Source organism: Vanrija albida (genome assembly GCF_041260175.1).
Source record: "Vanrija albida strain AlHP1 chromosome Unknown contig_7, whole genome shotgun sequence".
In the NCBI taxonomy this organism is placed as follows: domain Eukaryota; kingdom Fungi; phylum Basidiomycota; class Tremellomycetes; order Trichosporonales; family Trichosporonaceae; genus Vanrija; species Vanrija albida.
Genome location: NW_027191426.1, coordinates 170,511 through 183,654, shown reverse-complemented (window position 1 = coordinate 183,654; position 13,144 = coordinate 170,511). Strand labels below are relative to the sequence as shown.

The 13,144-nt window shown below is 65.6% G+C and overlaps 6 protein-coding genes across 6 annotated transcripts; 5 read left to right on the top strand and 1 right to left on the bottom strand.

The window, feature by feature from the left end:
• Positions 1-424: 424 nt before the first annotated feature.
• Q8F55_008504 (uncharacterized protein) lies at positions 425-2,017 on the bottom strand (the record flags this gene model as incomplete). Its single annotated transcript, XM_069356900.1, has 1 exon — positions 425-2,017. One exon carries the CDS (start codon positions 2,015-2,017, stop codon positions 425-427), a length of 1,593 nt encoding a protein of 530 aa, XP_069204837.1.
• Positions 2,018-2,170: 153 nt separating this feature from the next.
• Positions 2,171-3,635, top strand: Q8F55_008503 (uncharacterized protein; the record flags this gene model as incomplete). The annotated part of the gene is made up of 4 exons (XM_069356899.1): positions 2,171-2,259; positions 2,292-2,600; positions 2,635-2,849; positions 2,884-3,635. The coding sequence occupies 4 exons, from the start codon at positions 2,171-2,173 to the stop codon at positions 3,633-3,635; spliced, it is 1,365 nt and encodes a 454-aa protein (XP_069204836.1).
• Positions 3,636-3,886: 251 nt separating this feature from the next.
• On the top strand, positions 3,887-5,380 carry Q8F55_008502 (uncharacterized protein; the record flags this gene model as incomplete). The annotated part of the gene is made up of 4 exons (XM_069356898.1): positions 3,887-4,083; positions 4,117-4,832; positions 4,868-4,983; positions 5,267-5,380. The coding sequence occupies 4 exons, from the start codon at positions 3,887-3,889 to the stop codon at positions 5,378-5,380; spliced, it is 1,143 nt and encodes a 380-aa protein (XP_069204835.1).
• Positions 5,381-5,872: 492 nt separating this feature from the next.
• Q8F55_008501 (uncharacterized protein) lies at positions 5,873-8,419 on the top strand (the record flags this gene model as incomplete). The annotated part of the gene is made up of 1 exon (XM_069356897.1): positions 5,873-8,419. One exon carries the CDS (start codon positions 5,873-5,875, stop codon positions 8,417-8,419), a length of 2,547 nt encoding a protein of 848 aa, XP_069204834.1.
• A 587-nt stretch (positions 8,420-9,006) lies between these two features.
• Positions 9,007-10,665, top strand: Q8F55_008500 (uncharacterized protein; the record flags this gene model as incomplete). Its single annotated transcript, XM_069356896.1, has 1 exon — positions 9,007-10,665. The coding sequence occupies one exon, from the start codon at positions 9,007-9,009 to the stop codon at positions 10,663-10,665; it is 1,659 nt and encodes a 552-aa protein (XP_069204833.1).
• A 612-nt stretch (positions 10,666-11,277) lies between these two features.
• Positions 11,278-12,867, top strand: Q8F55_008499 (uncharacterized protein; the record flags this gene model as incomplete). Its single annotated transcript, XM_069356895.1, has 1 exon — positions 11,278-12,867. One exon carries the CDS (start codon positions 11,278-11,280, stop codon positions 12,865-12,867), a length of 1,590 nt encoding a protein of 529 aa, XP_069204832.1.
• Between the last annotated feature and the right edge of the window lie 277 nt (positions 12,868-13,144).

Here is a 13,144-nt window from a genome sequence, read left to right as displayed (position 1 = left end):
GGGCACCCGAGACGCTCGACGCCGCTACAACTCTGTGAAGCGTCGCCCCCAACGATATGGCTGGCATTTGGAGAGAGTAGGAGATGCGCTCGACGAGCTCGACCGCCAGGGCCGCCAGCGTGGCCCGTGGCGGCGGCGTCCGGGTGTGCATGGTGAGGGTGTGGACGTGGTAGTGTCAAACGTCGACGAACAAGCAGCAGTGATGGTGAGATGCAAGTCGAGTCACCTTTCATGGCCGCTGCCCCGAAGCTGCACCCAACTCTTGGCAGCGACGTCAGGTGCGGCTTGCCCTAGGGTTCGTTCCCTATTGCAGGCCTTCGTTGTGAGCAGGGACATGAATACGGTGTCAGCAAGCCATCTTATCTCTATATCTTATCACCGCCCAAGTTGGTTCACTATTGAAGCTTGAAGCTGGCCGTAGGGGTCATACAAGGTACTCCAACTCCCAATCCTCATACTCTTGCCGCCAAGGTTCTCCGGGGGGGATACCGCCAACGGGAGACCCATCCTCCCAGTCCCGCCTATACTGGCCGAAATACTCGTGCCAGTGAAAAGCAGGATCGCATAGAACCCCCGCCGCTCGGAGGAACACGTCTTGGTCGGGCTCGGATTCGATGTCAGCCTTGCGGCCACCACAGCGGAATTCGATGCAAGGCATGCCAGCGGTCACAGTGATCTTTGCCGCATCCCATCTGGTACCAGTCTCAAATGTGACGCTGCTGAATCGCCTGCCATGCCCTCCGTCGCACGTGCCCGGACCGTAGGACTCGGTGAGGGCGTCCAGGTCCAATCGGCGCGTCGCCCCCGAGCTGTGGGCCGCAACGGCCCGCAGCACCGTGTCCCACAGTTTGGGGTAGACGAACCGGTGCTCTTCTTCCGGAAGGGACGTGTCGCTGTGGAGGCCCACCCTGGTTAGGCAGACGTCCCGCAGGCCCCATTGGCAAAGGAGCTTGATCAACATGCCTGGGTCGAGAGTGAGGTCATACCCTGACAAGCTGAGCACTTCGAGGCGTGGGAGTGGCAGCGGCGCTTCGACGAGCCTGAGGGCGGCCTGTGTGTGGCACTGGAGGCGGAGCTCGATGAGGCCGGTGCAGAGACGGATGAAGTCGTTGAACTCGGCATAGTTCTCCATGCCGTGCTCCGGTTCACGCCTGAGGTCAACATGAAGGGTCTTGAGCTGGGCGAGGAATGGGGCAACGACCTGGCGCTCAGCCACGGTGAACGAGAAGGCCGCGTCAATCAGCGGCCCGCCCCTCCGCCAGTCAAACTCTAGCTTGAGCGTCGCAACGGCTACTCCTGCAGCATGTGCATGCGCGAGGGCGAAGAGGACGCCGCGGAAGCGCTGGACGCGCACCATTGCGTCCTTGTCGGCGGTATGCCTCTGTGGCTTCTCTCGCACGCCATGTCCTTGTGGCTTGGCCACTTGCGGCCTGGCCTTGAGTCCGAAAGGCTCACACGTCTTGCGGGACAGGTACCCAGTGACGGGGCAGTTAGCCCACCGCTGCAAGTGTCCCCGCCCAATCGTGACCCCCTCGAGCGCGGGCAGCGCGCACAGTGCCGTGGCGAGCTGGCGGGCGAACGGCGACTCGAGGCCCGGCAGGGCTGCGTCCGCGCCGGGCCCGGGGGCTATATCGGGCAAGGGGGGCATGCCAGAGGTCTGCAGCCCCAGGAGTGCCAGCTGCTCCACCTCATGCGCGTCTACCTCCCCCACCGGGGGTCTCGGCCCAGGCAGCGTGCGCGAGACGACGACCTCGCGGACGTGCGCTGCGGCCGGGGCGGTGAGGCCGGCCAGGAAGCCCAGACCGGCGGCGTTGAGCGTGATCGATACGGTATGGAAGGCGAAGCGAGCCTCGGGCGCGGTGGCGAGCACGGCGTATAGGGCCTTGCTGCACGCCCGGAGGGCGGAGACGGAGCGCGTCGCGCCTGTGCGGCGCAGCTCGGCGGTGATGAGGAAGAGGATCTCGGGGGGAAGACGGGCGAGGGTGGCCTGGGGGGGTGGGTGCGCGGACTCGGGCATTGCTGCTGCTGGTTTGGTGTAGAGAGAGAGCAGAGGCAACATCGAGCAAGAAGGAGATGGCAATGATGAGGATCGAGCTTGACGACGGCTGCCCCGAAACTGGACCAGCTCTTGGCAACGACGTCATGTTGCTTCAACATTGCCCAAACCACCATGCGCGACAACAACAACAACCTGCACGAGCTCACAGCGACAGAGATCGTGGCGCGCACAAAGGCCGGCACGCTCCGTGTCGAGGACTAGTGCGTGGGCCTGGGATGCCGCTGACAGGCAGTGCCCGCGCCCTCCTCGCCCACATCGACGCGACCGAGCCAGCACTCCGCGCGTGGGTAGTGTACGACCCGCAGCGCGTCCTCGCCGAGGCGCGTGCGCTCGACCAGCTCCCACCCGCGCGCCGAGGTCCTCTGCACGGCGTCGCCGTCGCAGTCAAGGACATCTTCCTCACGCGCGACTATCCCACCGCCTACGGGTCCGCCTTCCCCGGGCACACGGCGCCGCCGGGGATTGATGCGACAGCCGTTGCGGTGCTGCGGGGCGCCGGCGCGCTCATCGTCGGCAAGACAACGAGCACGCAGTTTGCTGCGTGAGTCCTTGGGGCGGGAGGACGCTGACCCCAGCTCGACGCATGGCCCGGCTACCGTCAACGCGGCGGACAGCGCCCGCACGCCGGGCGGCAGCTCGTCGGGCTCTGCCGCCGCCGTCGCTGCGCTGCATGTCCCCCTCGCGCTCGGCACCCAGACGGGCGGGAGCATCATCCGCCCGGCGTCGTTCAACGGCGTGTGGGGGCTCAAACCGACGTGGAACGCCATCTCGCGCGACGGCGTCAAGATCTGTAAGCTCATCGGCCATCTCCGAACTGACGCCAGACTCGCTCACGTGCGACACGGTCGGCGTGTTTGCCCGCAGCGCCGCGGACGTCGCGCTCGCTGCTGGTGTCTTTGGGCTGTCCGAGCCCGGGGAGCCGCCGGCGCCCAGCACACTCCGGCTCGCGGCGGTGCGCACGGCGGCGTGGGAGCACGCCACGCCCGCGACGGAGGCCGCGCTCTCGCGCGCCATCGCGCTGCTTACCAAGGCTGGCGTGACGGTCGAGGAGGTGGAGCTCGAGGCGCTGGCCGAGGCCGCGGGGGACGAGAACACGCAGTGGCACGATACGGAGCGGTACCGCGCCGTCATCCACCCGGAGGGGGCGCGCGCCTTCTGGCCAGACTACTATACGTTCCCGGAGGGTGAGCGGGCGGCGGAGCGAGGGCAGAGGCTAGAGAGCGACGTGGTGGAGCAGATCGAGGACGGGCTACGCCGTGGTGATGAGGCGCACCTCGCCGCGCTCGACACGTACGCGCGCCTCCGGGCGCGCTTTGGCGCCCTCACGGCGGGGTACGACGCCGTCATCACGCCCAGCACGACGGGGTATGCCCCCCTGCTCGACGAGACGCGTCACACGGGCAACTCGGTGTTCTGTACCCTCTGGACCGTGCTGCACGTGCCTGTCGTCAACGTGCCGGGCCTGACGGAGGACGGGCTGCCGGTGGGTATCTCACTCGTCGGGCGGAGGTACGAGGACGCGCAGCTGCTCCGGGTGGCCGAGGCCGTCGGGCAGGTGTTTGCCCGGGATGCATGAACCCCGCGTAGCGTGTAGCGTAGGCATCGCGTACGGAGCGTGATGTATGCTTGAGACGGCGGTCGTGATGGGCCCCGCCGGATGCCAAGCCGTGCCGTCGGGAGGGAGCCGGGCCGGGCGCCATGACGACAGCGGCGACGAGCACGACATGTCGGGCAATCACCAGCACCAGCACTTCCATTTCCTATCACCGCGTCGGATCGCTTAAGACGGCCGCGGCGCATGCACCAGCTCACCATCACACACACAGCATGACCAACACAGTGACGATCCACACGCTCCCCGGCTCGACCGACACGGATGGCGCGGGCGAGTCGCTGCGCGACATCATCGAGGCTGGCCTCGTCGGCGGGCCGCGCACCGTACCGGGCGAGCGCGACGAGGACGAGGCGTGGGCGTACACGCGCACAGTCTCCCCTCTGATCCACTACGACGCGGATGGGCTCAAGTAGGCTACCCCCGCTCCCCAAGCTGACGCCAGGCTCTTCGACCAGATCACGGTCGACAACCCGTCCTACTACCCGTTCCACGACGAGCTCGGTATCTTCAAGGCGCACGGCGCCGAGATCGCCGCGGCCGTCGGCTTCAGCTCTGCCTCGCCCGACGCCGTCGCGCGGGGCTTCGACGTCGTCGAGCTCGGCGCCGGCGCGCTCCGCAAGACGGCGTACCTCCTCCAAGCGTTCGCCGACGCGCTGCCCCCGTCCCCCAACCCCACCCCGCTAAGCTACTACGCGCTCGACCTGTCCAAGCCTGAGCTTGAGCGCGTCCTGGGCGACCTGGACGCAGGGTACGGCGCGGCGCTGGCGCGGGTCTCGCGCGTGGGCCTGCACGCCGACTATGACGCCGGGCTCAAGCTCGCTGCTGAAGGCAAGCTGGCCGCTCTGAGCGGTGGGGACGCGGCGCGGCCCCACCACTTTGCGTTTATCGGCACGTCGTTGGGCAACTTCTCGCGGGAAGACGCCGGCAAGTTCCTCGCGAGCATCCCCCTCCGCGCTGGTGTCGACAAGCTTGTGCTCGGGCTCGACGGCCGCCCCGAGCCCGGAGAGGCGGGCCGGCGCAAGGTCGAGACGGCGTACAACGACCCCGCGGGCAAGGGCCGCGCGTTCGAGGAGCACGGCTGGGTCGTGGTCCGCCGCGAGCTCGGCCTCGCGCCCGACACGTCGATCGAGTGGGCGAACCGGTACAACGAGCCGCTGGGTGGGTGGTGCGCGCGGGCAGAGCTGATGGGCCAGGCCGGCACGAGTGCTACTACCGCGTCAAGGAGGAGCAGACGCTGCACCTGCCCAACCGCGGCGTGGACGTGCATCTCGCCAAGGGCGAGCTGCTGCACGTCGAGTGGAGCATCAAGGTGGGTGGTGATGTGGGTGACGGGGGAGACGGCGCCCGGGTGCGGGTGACTGGACGAGGTCGGACCACGGAGCCGCGGCGTCATGCTCGGCGCTGCTCCCGGCGCTGCTTCCGGCGCTCTCACCCTGGGCGGAAGCCGAAGCCGACGCCGCGCTGCGCCGCATCGCCCCGGCGCCGCAGTGCAGCGCCTGCAGCGCCTCCTCGCGCCGCCTTGCCCTCCCTGAGCGTTTCATGCGCAGAACTCGCTCGCACCAGTGACACGAGGCTGAGGCTGACCCGCGCAGTGGGCCCACGACGAGGCCGTCGAGCTCTTCACGCGCGCCGGGCTGCGGGTCGTGCAGTCGTGGAAGGCGCCGACGTCCGAGTACAGGGTATGGGTGCTGGAAAAGGCAGAGTAGGAGCAGCAGTCATCGCATCCGACACGCGCGACGCGTCGCTGCGGTGCTGTGCTCTGATCGGGTTTCGTGTATGCATAGGAGTTGCACTGCCTGCTCCAGGAGCTGGCAGAGGGCGGGCATCGAGCCCGAAGAGGGCGGGAGGAGTCGAGGGAGCACGAGCCGAGCCGCCCACTTTCCGTTGATTTGAGTCGTCCCTGCCGTCATTTCAAGTGGCGTTCCGCCAAAGTTCGCTTGGCAGACGCGCAACCGCGGGAGACGCAGGACGCGACGAGCCGACGAGCCGCCCGCCTGCCCGCGATGCATGCACGCTCCTCGTCACCATCCGCGCACCGCGCACGCACCGCACACACTCATCTCGACTAACCCGCAAGCGCCGTGGGTGGGCCAGACTTGCAAGACACGCCCAAGTGGGCGACACGACACTCAGCCGCGACGATAAATACCCGCCCCGCCCGCATCCCCCCCCCCTCTCATCCACCCATCCTTTCCACCATGACACTCCAGCGCCCAGGTCTCGGCCTCCCGCTCGACCACAACACGCACCTCGCGCACAGCGGGCGCGACAACAAGAACAACGGCTTCCCGTCGGCCGTGCTCGAGGAGAGCTGGAAGAGCAACACGCCGACGGTGCGCGAGCGCGCCATCCTCGCCTTTGTCGACTCGATCACCGACAAGCCAGAGTGGTGGACCAAGATTGACAACGACGACATCACGGCCAAATGGCGCGCCGAGATCAACGCCGCCGTCGAGGCCAAGGCCGAGCCCTACCACAAGGGCTTTAGCGGCGACATGTTCGACTTTGCGCTCAACGAGCTGCGGGACAAGGCAAAGATCTACAAGGAGAGCGGGTACGTCTCGGTGCTCGACCTGGCCGCGAGCGTCATCAAGGCCGACGGCGAGGCCGGCGTGCCCGAGGCCCTGCGCACGCGCCTGATCGACGCGGTCCGCCCGCTCGAGAACGTGCCCAACGACGAGGTCGACTGGCACCCTGGCTCGAACGGGCTGGTGCGCGACATTGTCCACCCAAGCCTCTTCCCCCTCGTCTACGGCAAGACGCGGTACCTCGCCGACCGGGAGATCAAGGCCGCCGACGCGCTCCAGGCGTGGGGCTCGGGCGAGGTCGTGCCTGCGCTCGAGACGGACGCCGACGTCAAGCGCCGCGAGAAGTGGTTCAAGCAGTTTACGGCAAAGGACAACAAGGCCAAGGCTGCCGAGGCGGGCGAGGGGGCGCCGGCCGCGGCTGAGGCCGAGGCCGAGGCCAACGCCGACGCCGACGCTGACTCGGACGCCGCGTCCACCGGGAGCTTCAACTACGAGCGCTGGCAGGCGCGCCGCGCCGAAGAGGAGAAGGCCAAGCGCGCGCGCCTGTGGAGCAGCCGCTTCCAGTGGCTTCCGTCCGAGGTCGACGTGAGCGCCGACGGCAAGGCGACGTTCGCGAGCTACATCAACAACCTGCACCCCGTCGAGCACAAGGAGCTGTACGGCGTGCTCGAGGACCTGGTGACGGCCTCGCTGCCGCTCCTCGACGCGGCATACGGTCGTGTCATGAACTGGAACGCGTTGACCAACCACGCCGCGGGAGCAAAGACGACGCCGCCGTTCGACCCCTCGGTGTACGCGTCGCGTATCGTGTGCACCGACAGTAACCGCAAGTGTCTGACACCTGCCATCTGCGTCAAGGACGGATGGTGCTCCGAGTACAACCGCCCTGACCGCGAGTCGTCGGGCGACGAACAAGACAACGACGATGACGATGACGACGAGGATGAGGCCGACGATGACAACACCCAGGGCGCCGACGCCGACGGCGGTCCAGTCGAGACAACTGCCGAGGAGATCGCAGTGGACGAGGCCGTTGGGGGCAGCGGTGCCAACCCTGCTGCCGAGGCCCCCGCGCCGGCAGACGAGCTCGACACGGTCGTAGAGGCGATCGCTGTGGACGAGGATAACGACGGGGACGATGACGGCGACGACGATGACGACGACGACGACGATGATTCTGACGCAGAATCGTCCGAGTACGACCCCTACGCGGGCCTTACGGCCGAGGAGAAGGCCGAGCGTATCGCCGCCAACGACGCTCGCCAGGCAGAGTATGAGCGCAAGCAGGAAGAGCGCAAGGCCAAGTACGAGCGTGACGCTGCGGCCGCACCACCCTACGAGGTCCTCTTCCCCGCCGGCTACGATTTTGGGTACGACACGGGCGACGACGAGTACGAGAAGAACACCAAGTGGCACGAGCACACGCACCCGCCCCAGCAGCCCGAGCCGGCCGAGTACAAGTTCGTCGGCCCGACGTCGTTCAACAAGGGCGGCGAGCCGCTGTTCGCGCTCCCCGGCGTCACGGGCGTCAAGCTCGGCGCCAGGCGCCTGCAGGTCATTGTCAAGCTCGCCAACATCGAGCTCACGCCCGAGAAGCCCAAGTACAACGGCGGCAGCTGGCACATTGAGGGCCAGCTCAACGAGCGGATCTGCGGCACTGCGCTCTACTACTACGACAACGAGAACATTACGCCGTCGCGCCTTGCGTTCCGCACGCCGGCCGACGCCGAGGGCTTCACCGAGGGCGGGTTCGAGTACGAGCAGGGCGACCACTCGCCCTTCGAGGCATACTACGGCGTCAACGCCGACATGGACGGCGACAGCACGGTCGTGCCCGTCGGCGACGTGGCCACGCCCCAGGGCCGCCTCCTCGCCTTCCCCAACGTCCTCCAGCACTGCGTCAGCAGCTTCGAGCTCGTCGACAAGACCAAGCCCGGCCACCGCAAGATTGTCGCCCTCTTCCTGGTGGACCCGCAGACGCCCGTCGTGTCGACCGCCCACGTCCCGCCGCAGCAGGCGAGCTGGGGCAGCATCCGCGAGCTCGACTCCAGGCTCCCCGCCGAGCTCCAGCACCAGATCTACGCCGACCTCGGGTGCCCCTACTCGCTCGACGAGGCCAAGCAGATTCGCGCAGAGCTCATGGGTGAGCGCAAGGCCATCGACAGCGATATCAAGGAGAACTTTGAGCTCCTGTCGTGGAACTTTTGCGAGCACTAGGGTGTGGGGCGGCGTTGGGTTGAGTGAGTAGCTTCGTCGGGGTATTGGGATGCATAGTCGTGTACAATGTGCCATGGTGTGGTGGGCGACGACTTGTTGCTCCGCCACGTTGGGTGAGTACGTCCACTAGTCCACACCTAACAATCTTGTTGTTGAAAGACTCGTTGCATGAAGAACGTCGCCTCGATCGAGGCAACGAGTCGTTATGTAAACAAATCGAGAGACTCATGCACTCGCTCGAGCCCTCGGCCGACGGCGAGTCGGCGCGCCGCTGTCGGATCGAGACCTCGCACGGACCTCGCTCACTCAGTCGAGGCGCTGCCACTGCAACACTTGTAACAATCTGTTGACCAAATGTAGTTTTGCCACGTTCGCATCTTTCTTGCCGTCAGCGACGCATGTCGATGTGCTTTGGGATGGTGGCGACGGGCGATACAGTGCACTTGCACTCTGTTGGAAGTTATGTAATTCAACGAGGTCACTTGATCACTTGTCTCGCTCGCCACTTAACTCTCTCACTCACCTTGTCTCCTTCCTCGTCTCACTCATCACACTCGAACTCCTCGCCTCTCCTTTCTCTCTCCAGGATGGATGACTTCTTCGATGCTCTCATCAGGATGGAAGAGGTCCGTCTTGCCGCACTGCCGCCTCCACGCGTTACACTTGCCGACCTCCCGCCCGAGCTCCTCATCTTCACCTCGTACCACCTACCCCTGCGTGACCTTGGACGCCTCCGCCTGACCTGCAAGGCCGTCGACGCGGCGCTCGCCGACACGGTGCGACATACTTTCGCCACCTTGTCGCTTGTCGTCAGCCAGGCCGGCCTGGACACCGTGCGAGCCATCGCCGCTTCCCCGGTCGGCGCATACGTCAAGGACATTGTTCTCTCACGGCACATTGTGCAACTCGGCTCTCGCGGTGCGGTTCACCCCGCGCGTGCGGCGCAGTTCGCCCTCCTCGGCGTGGACCCAGCGCCGGCTGCCTCGCTCGGACTGTATGGCACCCTCCCCCTGCACGCGCGTGGCCATTTCCCCCTGCCTACCTCGGCTGGGCCGGACACTCCCCTCGCGCGCCAGCTGTGCGAGGCGATCGCGTCCTTGCCCAACCTCACTAGCGTTGGCGTGGGGGAGGGATTCGTCCGCCCGCCTCGCGTTGCTGATCAGTGGCGGGCGAAGGAGGCGGAGCGGGCCGCGTACGTGGGGGAGGGATACCGCCCGGTGCACTTTGATTATGACTATTGGGAAGAGCGGGCCGGGTGGGAAGACCCGGCTGTGGGCCAATGGTTGCCCTTTGGGCTTCGTAAGCTGTGCGCTGAGGTCGTCCAGGCCTCGGACGCAGGTGGTTACCGCCAAGTCGGAGAGGCCAAGGTCGGCTGCCGTGTCCAAGAGGACCGCGATGAGCGGATGGTCGACGCCATCTTCCGCGGGGCACTCTTCGCCCTCGCGCACGCCCGTGGCGTCGGTAACGTCTTGGCAACGACGCTCAGCGCCAAGGGGAAAGGCATGGCCCTCTGCGACGCTGCGTTTTCGCTTACCCCCGCCGAGACCGAGTTCACGGCGCCCCTGCTCGCGACGCTGACGGCGCTGGAGCTCTGCCTGCGGCCGTGTCGCCCCTCACGAGAGCTGGATGAGCACCACAACGCCCTGCACGCCTTTCTGCACTTGTGCCCCAGCCTCGTGAATCTACGCCTGCGTCTTCCACGTTCGACGACGTTTGACTACGACGCCAGCGCGGTAATCCGCCTCGCGGACGATCCGCCGCCGTTCCCCGACCTCGAAGTGCTCGACATCCAGTGCTTCAAGCTCCCTCCAACGGTGCTGGTCAAGCTCCTCACCCAGTGGCCCCTGCGCAAGGTCGTGCTGTGGGAGGTCTGTCTCACTGAGGACCCGGAACTCGCCTGTCGCATGAGCTCGGCCGGGGCGCCGATGTTGTGGGATGCGGTTCTCCGTGCCGCGTCGAAGCATGGCGCGGGGACGACGCAGAGGCTGGTACTCGCGCACCTATGTGAGATTCACGACGACGACGACGACGACGACGACTACGACCACAGGCCGGGCGATGCATGGCACGTCTCCATCCGCGGGGATGGCCGAACTATGACCGAGGTGATCGTCACGGCCGATTCTCGCTCCGTCGCGAGCTGGCATCGCGGATTCACCGTTGAAGGGGCCGAGGGCGACGTGTTCCTGCGTGCTGCGAGCGTCCTCGAGGAGCCGAAGTTCATAGCACTCAGTGATTACGGCTGAGATCAGGAAGTGCTTGCTGTTTAAGACGTGAATAGAGTAACATGGAGATCAAACAACGACGGCGACACCTTGTATACTCGAGTGGCGGTGTGGCACCGCGCCGTCGCCGCCGTCGAGCGCCCCGGAGCAGCGCACCCTTCCAGCAGTCCTGGCATCGTCAGCAATTCGACCCAACAGCACAGGCATGTATTGTCTGCCCCCAATGCGTGTTGTGTCTGAGTTTTGGCGCGGGTACGCATTGTCTCGTGTATGCATTGTGGTGGTTTTGTGGGATGCATTGTGGGACAGAGGGGCGAGGTGGCGAGGTAGGCCGTCCATCGTGGCAGATGGCTAGCGCTGCGCCACACCAGACCGCAACACAAAGTTCACAGGAAGCGAGCGCACAGCCACACATCCCAGACCAAGAATGACAATGTGCACGGGCGCGCAGAGTGTGCGGCCATCCACATCATCCGCAGCGTCGATGGACCTGTGTGGATTCGCACTCGCCCCGTCAAACGCCAGTTCCACCGAGTACATAAAGCGAGCGGCAACACTCGGCCTCTTTCACTCAACCTCTCTTTCCACCCCTCCCCTCTCTAGTACAAAATCGCACACGCCCCCACGCCCAGGATGCCACGCCTGCTCGACCTCCCCGCCGAGCTCCTCATCCACATCTCCGATTCACTCCCCTCCCGCGACGTCGGCCGCCTTCGGCTCACCTGCACAGCCGTCGACACGGCACTCGCGCACACCACGCGCCTCACCTTTGGCACCGTGTCCCTCGTGGCGACCCAAGCGGGACTCGACACGCTCGCCGCCATCGCTGCGTCGCCCGTCGCCCCATACGTCAAGCAGGTTGTCGTGGGGCGTCAGTTGATCTTTGTAGGCACCCGTGGAGTTTCGCCAGCACGCGCCGAGCAGTTCAACCTCCTCGGGCTCCGTGACCCCCGAGGTCCACACCGGCACCCTAAGAGCAGCATCTCCGAGGTGTTCCCCTTGCCGGGGGCTGACACCCCGTTTGCGCGGCAGCTAGGCGCGGCACTCACGGCGCTGCCTTGTCTCCAGGAGGCGAGTGTCGGCTTGGGATACCTGCAAATGACTCGGTTTGCCGACAGAATGCACTTCAGGCCACTCCTCAACCGAACGGCGCCGGTGTGGTTTCCCTTTGGTCTCCGGGAGCTGCTGTCCAACCGGGAGCGCCAGGCCCGCGGGGGCGGGTACGTAAGCGACGTGTACGACCCCCAGATAGTCAACGCTGTGTTCCGGGACCTTGTATTCGCCCTAGCACACGCACATGCTGCGGGAACTACCACCGCGACGATCCTTTACGAGCACGCCGGGCTCGATGACACGACGTTCGCGTTAACCGTGGCCGAGAAGGAGCTCGTGGCCCCGTTCCTGACAACGCTTAAGCATATGTACCTCTCTCTGAGGGGGAACTTCTGGTACGAGCCGGAGGGTCCTTGGGACTCTCCCTCTCTCGACTCTTTCCTGGAGCTGTGCGGATCTCTCGTTGAGCTCAGTCTGTGGCACTGTGGGGATTCTTCGGGCACAAACCCGTTGCAAAGACTCACCGCCGACCCGCCCCCGCTCCCCCACCTCAAGGTGCTCCTGCTTGGCAACTACTCCAACGTCTCTCCCGAGGTACTCATCAAGCTCCTCTCACAATGGAACCTTCACGAGGTCGACCTCAGGGGGATCACCCTCCGTCAAGAGACATCGCTCGCGTGCGACAAGAGCTCGACAGGCATCCCGATGGCTTGGGACGCCGTGCTGCGTGCGGTCTCACAGCACGGCGCCGCGGGTACGATGGAGTGGCTGCGACTCGATAAACTGGCCCAGGTTCACAGCATCGGGAACAACGGCGACAGCGACAGTGACGGCCCAACCCGGTACACCGTCAAGTTTGAGTGCGCAGATATGCCCGACGGCGCTCCCACGGCCATTGTCTTCGCCAGCACGCGCACCGTAGTGTTCCCCGGTTCTGGAGACGACTGGGAGGACGTGGTGGTCGCCGACGGCGTCAAGGGAGACGTGTTCCTCCGCGCCGCGAGCCTCCTCAAAGAGCCAGCTGTCCTGGTGTCCAGTAACTCCGACAGCAGCTCTGACTGGGACGACGAAGAATATTTAGACTTCGACGACAGTGATCTTGGCGACGAGGATCTTGTCGTCTACCACGAGCACCTTGACTTCCACGACGAGGATGACGAGGATGAGTAGAGCAGTAACATCGGCGCCAGAAGTGGGTCGGGCGGGCGGAGTTGTAACGGCATGCATCGAATGCATCCGAGCATGACGTCAAGTGTGCCAAGACTTGACGGCAGGCAGCGGCCATCGAGGCCGCTCACAAGTACACCGCCCGCGTCGTACATAAACAACCCCGCTGACCGCTTTGTCCGACTCGCTCACTCGTTTCATAACTAACCGTCTCCGCCGACTCACTCGCACTCCCCCCCCCCACCCACCCCCCCGACTCCCCACCGCCCTACCACAAGCT